Consider the following 12200-nt stretch of genomic DNA (forward strand, 5'->3'; position numbering starts at 1 on the left):
AATGATCAGGGGTTTCGGAGGAAAAAGTAGGGAGAATTTGTGATTCATTTCAACATAACTCACATAGGTTCGTAAATTCCTCAACTACAACTTGTTCAAGCATTTTCCTGTAATGACAAAAGAAAGCAATTGGTATTTTGTGAATCGATGCTGGAGAAAATGAAAGATGTAACCTTCAATTTGCATTTAATTTTCACTGATGAAGCGATCTTTCACATAAATTACAGTCAGTTGATATAATTTTGCATTTAGGGGTTGGAATCCCCACATATAAGATTTGAGCATGAGAGATTCTCCTAAAGTGTATGTGTTCTGTGCATTGTGTAAGGACAAGGTTTACGGTCTCTTTTTCTTTGAGGGAGAAACACCATTAAATAAATTAATTGAAAATTAATGTATCTCATTAATAGTGGATTTTAAATAACATGAATGAAACTTAAGTCTATACATACTTCTTGCCAAACGTCATATGATACATGAATTAAACTGATAACATGAATCATATGATTTTATTTTTTTTAAACATGATTTTTTACAATTAGAAATAAGTTACATAAAAGGTACAATTTATAATGAATTATTTGAATGAATAACAATAAGTTTAGTTGTATATATGGACAATAACAAGATTAACATATTGTTAAAATAATAATACAATTGAGTAAATTGCATTTTACGTAATCATAATTAAACTAATACAAATACATAATTAAAAACAATATTTATAAGTGTGTTCACAAAATACAATCAAATGAAATTACAGAGTGTATGAAATATTTAAATTGATTAAAAGTATTACAAAAAAAAAATTAATTGAATTAATCACTTTGTAACACGTATAATTTATGAATAGATCTTCTTATTGGACCTGTTTTAAAATCAACAACTCTTACAAGATTGTAAGAGCCTGGATAAACCTGGTGACAATTCCATGTTTCCAATGCATGGGTGAAGAATTTTTGTTAGCGATGATGGAAAATACCATTTACTGTGTTGCTAATGTAAATAATCCTTTGACCATTGTTTTCAGATAGATTGTACAAATTTTTATAGTAGTTACCAGCGGCCTAATCGATTAATTTTAAGTTATTGGTAGTCGGGATCAGGTAAGGAAGCGAGTGATCAGCTGATAAGAAAGTGTCCTGGTGATAGTGATTCTAAGTCTGTGTGATCATTTTAAATAGGGAAGATAGGATGGAAATTGAGACAGGCTTCAATTTGAGTCAAAATTGTATATAATTCTTCAAAATTAAGAATGGTTTGTCCTATTACACGATGCATATGATATTTAACGCTTTTGATTACGCTTTACACAAACCACCAAAATAGGGTCAAGAGAAAGGAATGAAAGACCAAGTAATTATCTTGTATTGTATTAAATGCCCCAATGTCAGATTTTAAGTTTTCTGAAGTAAAACTTGATACAAATTATAAAGTATATTTTTGGTGGAACAGAAATTGGAACCGTTATCAGAAAAGATTCATATCTTTTAAGTGCTGCTGTAAAAGACTGTGAGACGAGATCAGAAACTAATTCTAAATGAATAGCTTTAGTGGTGAGACATATGAAAGGTGCTATATAACGTTTGCTTAATGTTTTAGACCTCTGCCCGCCAAGATGCATCGTAATTGGACCACTGTAGTCAACTGTGCAAGTAGAAAATGGTTGGATGGAATAACTCTGGAAGATGGTAGCTGACCAAGCTGTTGTACATGGGTTTTTGCATTATATCATGTCATACATTTATGAATGATAAAGGAAATAACTTTCTTGCTGTTTATTATCCAGTATTTCTGTCATAACGAATGATGAATAAGTTGAACACCAGCATTGCAAGAGTGCAAGTGTTCAGCATTAATGATTAGTTTTGTGTTGTTAGCAACAGGATGAAAAACAATAGGATGTTTCACTTGGTAATGTAACAGAGAGTGTTGCAGTCTGCCATCTATGCGTAGTAAGCCTGCATTATCCAGAAATGGATAAGTTTGCTTTGTTTAGAAATAGTTTAATTGTTTTTAAGGTTGTTTAATTTGTCACTAAAATGCATGTGTTGTGATTGTGGAATAAAAAAGGTAAGAATGTGGTTTAGTTTCTGAGTAGTTAAAGGACCAGAGATTTGTTCTAATTGTCTTAATTTGGTATTATAAATAAATCTGAAACAAAAACTAAAAATGTGAATTAAAGTATGTAGTGATGAAAATCATTCTGTGTAATCGAATACAGCAGTAGATACAAATGATGTTACAATATGTTTGCGTTTTTCTATTAGATATTCAGCACTTATATTACAGTTATTGAAGGTAATATTAATATCTTTCGGCCAAAGGGCCGCAGTTTGTGAAAGCCAATGAGGACCATACCACCAAAGAGATGTGTCAATTAACTTACCTGTTGAACAGCCTCTAGACAATACTTCTGCTGGATTATCAGAGGATTTGACATAATGCCAATTAGCATTTATGGTAATTTGTTGAATTTCAGAAATTCTATTGCTGATGAATACTTTCCAATTAGATGGTTGTACATGAATCCAATGTAGTACTACCGTAGAATCTGTATAAATGTATTTCGTCAAACTATATGTTTGAGGCATTAATTACCTTAATAATGAACGACTAAATAGTAAACCACCACAGAATTCAAGCCTTGGAAGTGTAATTTGTTTTAAGGGTGCTAATTTTGACTTGGAACAAAGGAAATTAGAGGAAATACTATTTTTAGTGCATACAGTTATGTAAGAACAACAGCTATAGCCTTTATGGAGGCATCAGACAATCCATGTATTTGAATATAATTAATTTTACTGTCAATGTTGGGTTTGATTGAACGATTTATTTTAATGGATTCAATTAAATGCAACTGGGTGTATAAATGGTTTAGCCATTTTCTTAGTAACGTATTGGGTAATGTTTCCTCCCAATTAATTTTAAGTTGCCACAATGATTGCATAAAACATTTATTTGAGAACAATTGGACCTAAAGGTCAAATATAACTTTAGGACAGTAGTCGTAAAGGGTCAAATACACCTGCTATGATGGACAGAATATTTCTTTTATTGTGTTTTTAGAATCAGAGGCATGAGTAGTTTGGAAAAGTAGGTTATCTGAGAAATAATTCCATAGAACTAAAGGAATGGAAGTGTTGTTTTCAGAAGTAGAAATGATGCTATTATTGGAAAACAATTTATGGAGTGGAAAACCATATTGTTGTAATAGTTTAGAAATATCAATTTTTTAACTGAATAACTTCATCAATTTTGTTTGAAATTTGTTTGAATGAGATCATCAACATAAAAATCATATTGAATGGACTTACATGCAAGTGGAAATTCATTTTCATTTGCAATTTGAATTAAACACCGTGTGGCCAAATATGGTGCACAAGTGATCCCATAAGTTACCGTACGTAATGTGTAGTGTTTTATCTCCTGATCTGGAGAATCATGCCAAAGTATGCGTTGTAAATTGGAATCACTAGATTTAACTAATATCTCATAATACATTTCAGCTATGTCAAAAGTAATGATGTAATTATGGATTCTGAATCTAAGTGATATGGAAAATAGATCTTGTTGAACTACAAGTCCAACTGAAAGAGTATTGTTGAGGGATGATAAACCGTTAGTGGTTTTTGCTGAACCGTCAGACAACTCAAATTTTAGTAACTTGATGGTTTAAATACTGGATGGTGAGGTAAATAACACATTCGATTTGTTAAAATAACAAATCTGAGTTGAGTAGTGACATATGAACTAAATCTAAATATTCCTGTATGAAAGTGGAATAGCATTTTTAAGACTGGAATTGTTACTTAGCTTTCTTTCCAAAGATAAAAATCTGTTTTTAGTGTTGACAAAGGAATCGCCTAGTTCAATGTTATTAGCCTTGCATGGTAACGACATGAAAAAATTTGCCCTGATTATTTTGAGTAGTATTGCTTTGAAAATGTTTTTCACATGTTGAGGTTTCATTGCCTGAAGCATCAGCATCAATTTCTTCAAGTTTCCAGAAATTCTCTAGTATAGTAGATGCATCTTTTCTTGTACGTAACAGTTATAAAAATCTAACATTATTGTTGCCTTCGATGTTATTAGGAAGGCGATTGACCACTAGTTATATATCCTCATTTATTTTCCTGTGTAATAAGATATATGAGATTACGAATGAATTTCCCAGGAAGGATAAGACTCAAGTTATATTGATAATCTAGAATGATATTCTAGAATTCTTGTAGATTGTGTATTTATTTTAGTATAAGTGGGTTTCTATTATCCACCAACGCTATCTATTGTAGCAGGAGTTTTATTAGTTTTAGTGTTAGTTATTCCAGTTTATTCATTAGAGGTAGAAATCCATTCACTTGAGGATGGAAATTATACTTAAATAATTAAATGAAAGATCTAAATATTAACAGTCCAATATAAAAATCATGATTTCAAACTTAACCTTATATAAATAATCCTTTCAAAAAGCCTAATTTGCAATTTTGTTCTTTTATGAAAATTACAAAAATATATTTACTGAATTGATTGTGAGTTTTTTTCTATATGTAGTGCTGCTATTTTTAAAGTTTAAGGAATGTGCCTTATAAAATTATATCTTTATCTATTTCTGCTTTTTGTATTTGTAATTTATTCACTGAGATTTCAAGTCTAACCTCTGCAAACATCTGATTAGGTAATCTCTCTTATCTATGATTGATTGTGATGATACTAATTGAATGATATTGAGATGAAATTATGCTGTATATATTGAATCTTAAATTAGAATAAAATCTCTTTTTACAAAACTGTCTGAAGTTGTATATGCTTTTAGGAGAAACGAAATGGATTTTTTTTTTCTGTATATATCTTGAAAATATTGTAACTTGTATAAATCCTAAAGTAAATAATGCTCTTAAAAGGCCTAATTGGTCAAATTTTATATTCAGACTATGATTTCAATAAAATGTTCATTGTGATTAAATAATGTAATAAGCACTTTACGTTCAATCTCTTATTTCACGTGTGTTCTTAAAGTAATTGATTTAGTATTTCAGTGAATGTCCACAGCTAATCATGTTTGTTACAGATTCTAGCCTGCAATGCTCTGTTTGCTGGGAAGACTTTAAAATTGACGAACCAGTAAGGAAACTGTCTTGTGAACATGTTTATCATAGTCCTTGCATCATTCCATGGCTTGAATTGGTCAGTTATAGAGTTTTTGTTCACATACTATAAATTTATGTTGTATAGTTGCATTTAGGTGTTTTTTCTGCTTATGCATGTTAATAGTTTGATTTAGTTATGTTTTAAATTTTATAAGTGAAGTTTTTAAAAACTGCCATAATTTTTAATTATAAAATATAAAAATGTTTTTTTGGTTCATACTATTATTATTTTTGAATTCTCATGTTATACTTTCAGTATTTTTTTTTTATTATATGTAATTTAAAATTATCTGAAATTGATCCGATTCCTGTTATTTTAAATTTTTGCTTCTTTTTAGAGGTAGATGTTTTATTGTTCTTTATTATCTGCGGCTAATAAAAACAAAAACAAAAACAATAGCTTACTTGCTTATTTGCATAATTAATTTGCTGCTGTATACTATATGTCTCAGTCTTTTTCACGATTACAATAAATTAAAAATTTTAGGTAGAAGAGACAATAATGATTTTTGAGAGTTGATTTTTCTGTAATGATCACATTACAGAAATCCCTGAAGTAAGCAAAACTGAGGGTTTGCTTGCATTGAATTTGACATGCCAAAATGTACAGCATTATGTTTTATAATAGAAAACTACTTATCTTTTTACTTTTCATAGTGAGCCTGGCATAGGATGCATGTTATCTTGAGAATGGTTTCCAATCTCAAGAGTTACTTATATCTGATATCAGGTCACCTACAGTTTTTTTTGGTTATGGTATTTAATATAAATTATGCCATTTAATTATATAACTTTTTTCTAGTAATATTTTGTTTATAGCTGTCAAACAGTTTGTGTGAACATAATTATTTTGATAAAAACATATTTTACATATTACTAAATTACATACTACATAAAAAAAGGTAATAGATAAATTTCCATAAAATTAAAACATTGTGAAAGATTCAGTTTTTTTTTTTTTAAATAAGTTTCAACATATAATATGTTGGGTAGAAGGTTTGTTCAAAAAGTATGACTATTAACAAGTGCGTTCACTAGAGCTTTTCAATCATCTTTTTATATATGTGTACTAACACAAACACCGTTATTGAAGAAGAAGGTTTTGTTTATGATTTTTTGTATGCTTTAAATATTTAAGACAGTTGGTAGGATCCATAACTTGGTCTTTCAAAATTCAAATTTTTATTTTTTCTGAATGCAAGAAAACTAATCAGCAGAAATTCATCTGCAGATTAGAGAAATTTATAGAGAAAATGCAGTGACTGATGGCATGAAAATGAGAAAAAAAATGGTGAGAAAATGAGCTAGAAGTTTAATAAAGACTGAGTAAAAGTGCATATGGATGCTGGTCATCTCTCAATAATAATGATCTGGTGCGTCTTATGAATGGAAAAATCTGTGAATCTTGTCACTTATGACCTCTCTTGTCTTTTTATAAATTTCAAGAACTGTTTTGTATGTGATTGTCATCATTTAACATGTCAAAAGAGTTGTATACAACATGGACTGTGGCATTAATTTTTAAAGAGGATATTCAGAAATTTTTCTGAATATTCACACTAAACAGATTTCTTTGTACTGGTGGAAATTGCCTTTAAAATTACCATAAGTTCTAAACATACCACTTAAAAGATCATACATTTCCTTTAAAAATATATTAAAAAAAAGCAAAAATTCAACATTGTAATAATTAAATTGTATTTATATTCCTTATGTGCCTTTTCATACATAGCATTATAGTTCTAAATCACTATTACTGTCATAGATTAATAAAACAATCTTTATGAACAGCTATTTTCTCTTAAAACCAAATTGAAATTTAATAATGCAAATTGTGTTCTTAGTAAATTAGTGTCATTTTAGTGTTAATAGTCATCTTTTATGCCAAATAACTAATTTATTTTATTATTAAAATAATTAACTTAATACTAAATTCACCTAATATTAGTTGTAATTTGTAATTAAATGCATGATAATTTATATCAGCAGTTCTTAAATTTTTTTCTCTTTGTGAAAAAAAAAATTGAATTACAGCAGTAACTTACCACTCAATTATTAAATATTTAATATGTCATTAGGATAGTGGTAGACTTATTCTCAGAATGGTAAAGCAGTAAAAAATTACAGTATTCTTTGAAAGTATATATTTTATTAAAAAAATCATCTACAAAATTTTTTTTTATTACAAATTTTTTAATAATTTTTTACAAAAAAACATTTACAAAGTAATATTACATTATACATTAACTACTGATAATGACTCGAAGACTGAAAATTCAGTGAGAAGGATGATGCTGTATGCTTAAAACAAAGAGATATCTGGCCCTGTTGAACTTAATTTTAAGTGCAAATTTGGATCAAGATTAAATTTATCAAGAAATTTATATTTTGCTGTTGTTACTGCAGCAGAAAATCCAATTTCACAATTATGTTTAGTAGAAAATTGAATTAAAAGTAACAATGCTTTTCTGGACAGCGATCGATATTTGTTTTTAAATTTTAGCCAAAATTCTTATAACTCTTAATTTAGTTAATTTTATTTTCAAACCTCCGTCATAAAGTCGTTCTATCAAAAATTTTGTTTTGATTGTTAGTTAAGTTCCAGGAATGAGATCCAGTATTAAAGGGTTTTGTATTCATAGGAATTCAGAATAGTCTTCTTTAATTATTCTTTATAAGTTTCAGTAAGCATTAGGCAATGGTGTTTTATATTACAGATGAAATTATCTTTCGTTTCAATTTCCTGTACTCATAAAATATTTCAAATTTGGAACTGCAGATTTTCATTCAAAACAGTAAATTTTTCTGGTGTCTTTTACTGCTTAAAGTGCCTTTAGATGCTGCAGTGAATGAGGGTATAATTTTCTGTAACTGATTTTACTTTGGTGGCAAACCTTCATTCATATTTTCCTGTCATAGCTTTAGCACTATCAGAACAGAAGCTAACACACAACTTCCACTCCAGTCCATTTTCTCCAAAGAAATCATCCAGTTTTTAATATTTCATTGGCAGTAGCCTTCATGTTGATAGCTCATCCCAAAGTAGTTGTAGGGCAAAAAATCACTATTTTTGACTTGAGCTAATTCTCTGTAACTTTTACTGCCATGCTTTCAATTCTGCAGTGCACGATATCACTTGACAGTCTTATCGTATTTTGCTGTTTAACTGACAATTCTTTCAACACACAAGTCATCGTATCTTTTGCAGCAAGTAACAACAGGTCTTTATCGATTGTATTTTTCTTTTTCACAATTTGCTGTTTTTAAGCTCATTTAAAAAGATACCTCAACTGTTTTTGAGTATTGCCTGCAAAAGACAACTTAATTTTCTTTGTATATTTTATCTCTTGACAATTTTCAAGCAAAAAAATCCTTAGGTTTGTTTTATAACGTTGAATGTTTATTACTAACTTACAGTTTCAGTAATGAGGGATTTCACATTTGGGTTTAAAAGAATTTTTAAACAGATCACATGCTGAATTTGTGGCTCATTATTTACATCTGTGGTAGTAAATCCAGTATTAACGTGTTTAGGATCATATTTTTTACAACTTTTCATATTTAAGTAAGAAACAGATCTTTTAACTCAGCGGCAAATTTTGATTCTGAAGTAGAACTTGGTGGTACAAGGTTTTTAACTGATTATGTTTTGTGTGTTGTTGATCTATTAAGCCATTTATCCATTGATTTATATTTTATGTCAATTAAACAGATCTTAACTCAACGGCAAATTTTGATTCTGAAGTAGAACTTGGTGGTACAAGGTTTTTAACTGATTATGTTTTGTGTGTTGTTGATCTAAACTAAAATAAACCAAATTAATTCAAGCAAAGTACATAAATAATCTATGTAAGTACGTAAGTATATATTTAAGAAACAAATCCCTTTCAAAATAAGTATGCCAGCTCTAAAACTTCAATTTTATCAGATGGAAAAGTAACACAATAATAATATTTTCAAATCAAATTATCACAGAGTATGTAAAACGCTGGAAGCAACTGTATCATCTGTCTGTAAGATAACCCGTGACCAACTTGCTTAACCGCTGAGGAAAGTTGTTTATAGTGGTCATTAGGAAAACTGGTTCATACAAATGCAACGCAGTGGATGCATGGACAGGCAAGTCACTATAATTATACAATTAATATTGTATTACAATTTATGTGCTAAAGTTGTTTGTATACTACAATTTATAAAAAATAATGTTTAATCATAAAGCTGTAGATTTGTTACTGATTCTGTATGTAACAATTGATGGTTTTAGAAATAAAAAATATTTAAATGGGCAGTTCATGAAAAGAACTGAATATAATCTAGGATTCTGTATTGGTCTTAAAACTAGTATGCAAAAAAACTGCACTTTGTTAAAATGTCATTAATTTCATTTTTTTTACATATCTTTATATATATATATATTGCATAATTTTAATTTAGAAAATTATTTATATGTACAAAAAAAAATTATTATTTTTTTTTTAATAAGGATTTAAAAAAAATTAATATAAGTATTTATATGTTACCCAAATTATACACCTCAGATATATTTTATTAAAATAAAATGAAAAAAAAAAACAACTATTTTAATTAAAAGTTATTAAGTTTTATGACTTAAAAATATATAAAAAAAAGTAGCTGATTATGTAGACCAGGAAACTTTTTAATATATATATATGTGGTAAATGTATGGATTTTATGTAAAGATGTACTCTATAGATAGATATATGGCTGTATGGAATATATGTGTTACAAATGTAGTATGCTGTATGCTAAGTGATATTTTGTTTACTAGAAAACAAAACCAATAATGTTGAGATTATTTTAATCACTTTATATTTTTAGCATGGCACATGTCCTATCTGCCGTAAAACATTGAATGATGGAGATTCTAATGAAGAAACCAATAATGCTAGTGGTAGTGTTAATACTGTATTATCTCCTTTTGCTACATTTTTCCGGTAAGTTGAATTTACATAATTAAATTATTTTTTATGGATTTGTTATGCAAAGAAAAATCATTTTGTGAGTCTTTTTCAATAATAATTACACTACTTGAAATTAATGTACTTGATAATTGTCAATACCTTAACCCTTTAACCATATAAATTGTATTTCTGTATTTATAAATAGTATTGCTGTTATATTCTACTGGCATAATTACAATTCTCCATTTGAGGCAAACATATGTATTAATTTCAAATGATAGTAATTTTTTTCTAAGTAATTGATTCTAAGTGCTAATAATGGAAACATTTCAAAATTATTTTATTTTAATACAATGAGACTACAGACATCGTCACATTTTGATTTTACATTTATTGATGAAAACAAGGTGTTTTATAAAGCTGGGTTGAAATAGTATGGAGATGTGATCATACTCAGTAAAGCTTTGTGATTGGCCCACAGCTCAGGCTCATGCAGGGGACTAAATTTGAAGAGCTCATGGTTGGATATATTGTTGGCCAATTGATTCATATAAACACTAATCTGAGTTTCTGGTACTGCTGGCAGCTCTTACCTCACTGGTGTAGAGGTAATTGTTTCTAATTATAATGTTCGGTAATTGAAGCTTGGACTTGAAGATACAATGGGCAAGAAGGTCATCTTGTGGTATATAAGCTTGACTTATGGGTTCTTCTTTCTATCATAATTGGACATATCTAGACTCTGTATAATAATGGTCTCAGACCATCATAGGTTTCTTGGTCAGTTTTTGCATCTGTAGTGGCTTTACTTGGCGTGGGTTGGCTGGAGTGAATGGCTACACCAAAGTAGGGTTGGCTATCCTTAAAACCTATGGTGAGCCCAGACTGGGTTGTTGTTCCCTGATAAAAATCAAAACCAAGGCAGTGTGTTTTTAATTATTTATCCCCTTTTTAGTAACTAAAAGTCGAAGCTTAGTAGCAGTTATATGTTGCTATGGTGATGAGAAATGAATACTTTAGAGTGTGAAAAGTTTGAACACGACCTTCTTTGTAAAACAAAATCATTGCAATTCTTCGACAGAAGTTGGTAGTTTAAATCTTAAAGAGAAACTGTTTAAAATCTGAAGTTAGCTGCAAAGATAATTATGCCAATACGATGTGTATTTTCTTATTCTTTCTATTTTCTCTTCTTAGAGAATAGTAGTGCATCAGTTAACTTCAGCATTTTGTGTGTGACAATACTTAAGAATAGTGACAATGACATTTTGTTAACCTTTTCAGATCATGTAGCCTTGGAACTGGTTGTGTGGTGTCAGTTTTAAAATGCTGTTACAAAATCATTTTATATGGGATCTAAGTCGGTTATTTTTTTTTATATTCACAAAGGAATCAGCTGTATTACACAATTTTTGAACGACGTTTATACGATGTAAAATGTTTTATTTAGACTAGAAAGAATATGACCATTTTTTTCTCAGAAATGTGCTTTTGTGTGTGTGTGTGTGTGTGTGTGTGAGACTTGTGTATTATAATTGCTATGAGGATTACGGATTTATTTATTATTTACAAAAATAGCTTATCTTACTAGCAACATATGGATGTATTGAAACACATAATAAATTATGATATATGGCACACAAAAAAAGAAGGAATTTGTGGTCATAAATACGTCACTTTTACTTGAGGTCTATAAATATCTTTTCTGACAAATGATATCGGTAAACATGTAACACACATCGATTCGTAATGAATAACAGTATACAGTAAAAATGGTTTTTTGTCAATCTGAATAGCCTTTTGAGCGGTGGGGATTTTTATAAAACTTAGTTTTCTGAATCTACTTTCACTTAGCTAACATATGTTACTAATCTGTGATTTCACTGGTTTTTCATCATATTTTGCCCGATTTTCAACAGATTTGCTTTAAAGTATTATTTTTAAAATCAGCAAACTTATGTTTCATAAACACAAACAAAAAAAAAAATTTTGCTAATAAAAAACACGGTTGAAATGCACAAAAAAATTCTGCAATTAAATTATCGTAATTTTTGTACTGTTTCAATTTTTTTGTTGTTACAGGCATAAAAAATATCCAATCGTAATGGTTTTTTGTCAGAATCTGTTAAAT

The 12200-nt window shown here is 28.9% G+C and overlaps 1 protein-coding gene across 2 annotated transcripts in view; it reads left to right on the forward strand.

Annotated features, from left to right (window-relative positions):
- The window catches only part of Iru (E3 ubiquitin-protein ligase Iruka), a 113339-nt gene that overhangs the window by 56130 nt on the left and 45009 nt on the right, over positions 1 to 12200 (forward strand). For both annotated transcript variants that reach the window (XR_012757402.1, XM_075373263.1), the window contains exons 6-7: positions 5072 to 5187; positions 9990 to 10105. Coding sequence is in view for 1 of the 2 variants with exons in the window: in XM_075373263.1 (XP_075229378.1) it covers positions 5072 to 5187; positions 9990 to 10105 (232 nt within the window). In the remaining variant the exon portion in view is untranslated. The remainder of the gene's footprint in view (positions 1 to 5071; positions 5188 to 9989; positions 10106 to 12200) is intronic.

This window comes from Lycorma delicatula, chromosome 1, assembly GCF_047948215.1.
Source record: "Lycorma delicatula isolate Av1 chromosome 1, ASM4794821v1, whole genome shotgun sequence".
In the NCBI taxonomy this organism is placed as follows: Eukaryota; Metazoa; Arthropoda; class Insecta; order Hemiptera; family Fulgoridae; genus Lycorma; species Lycorma delicatula.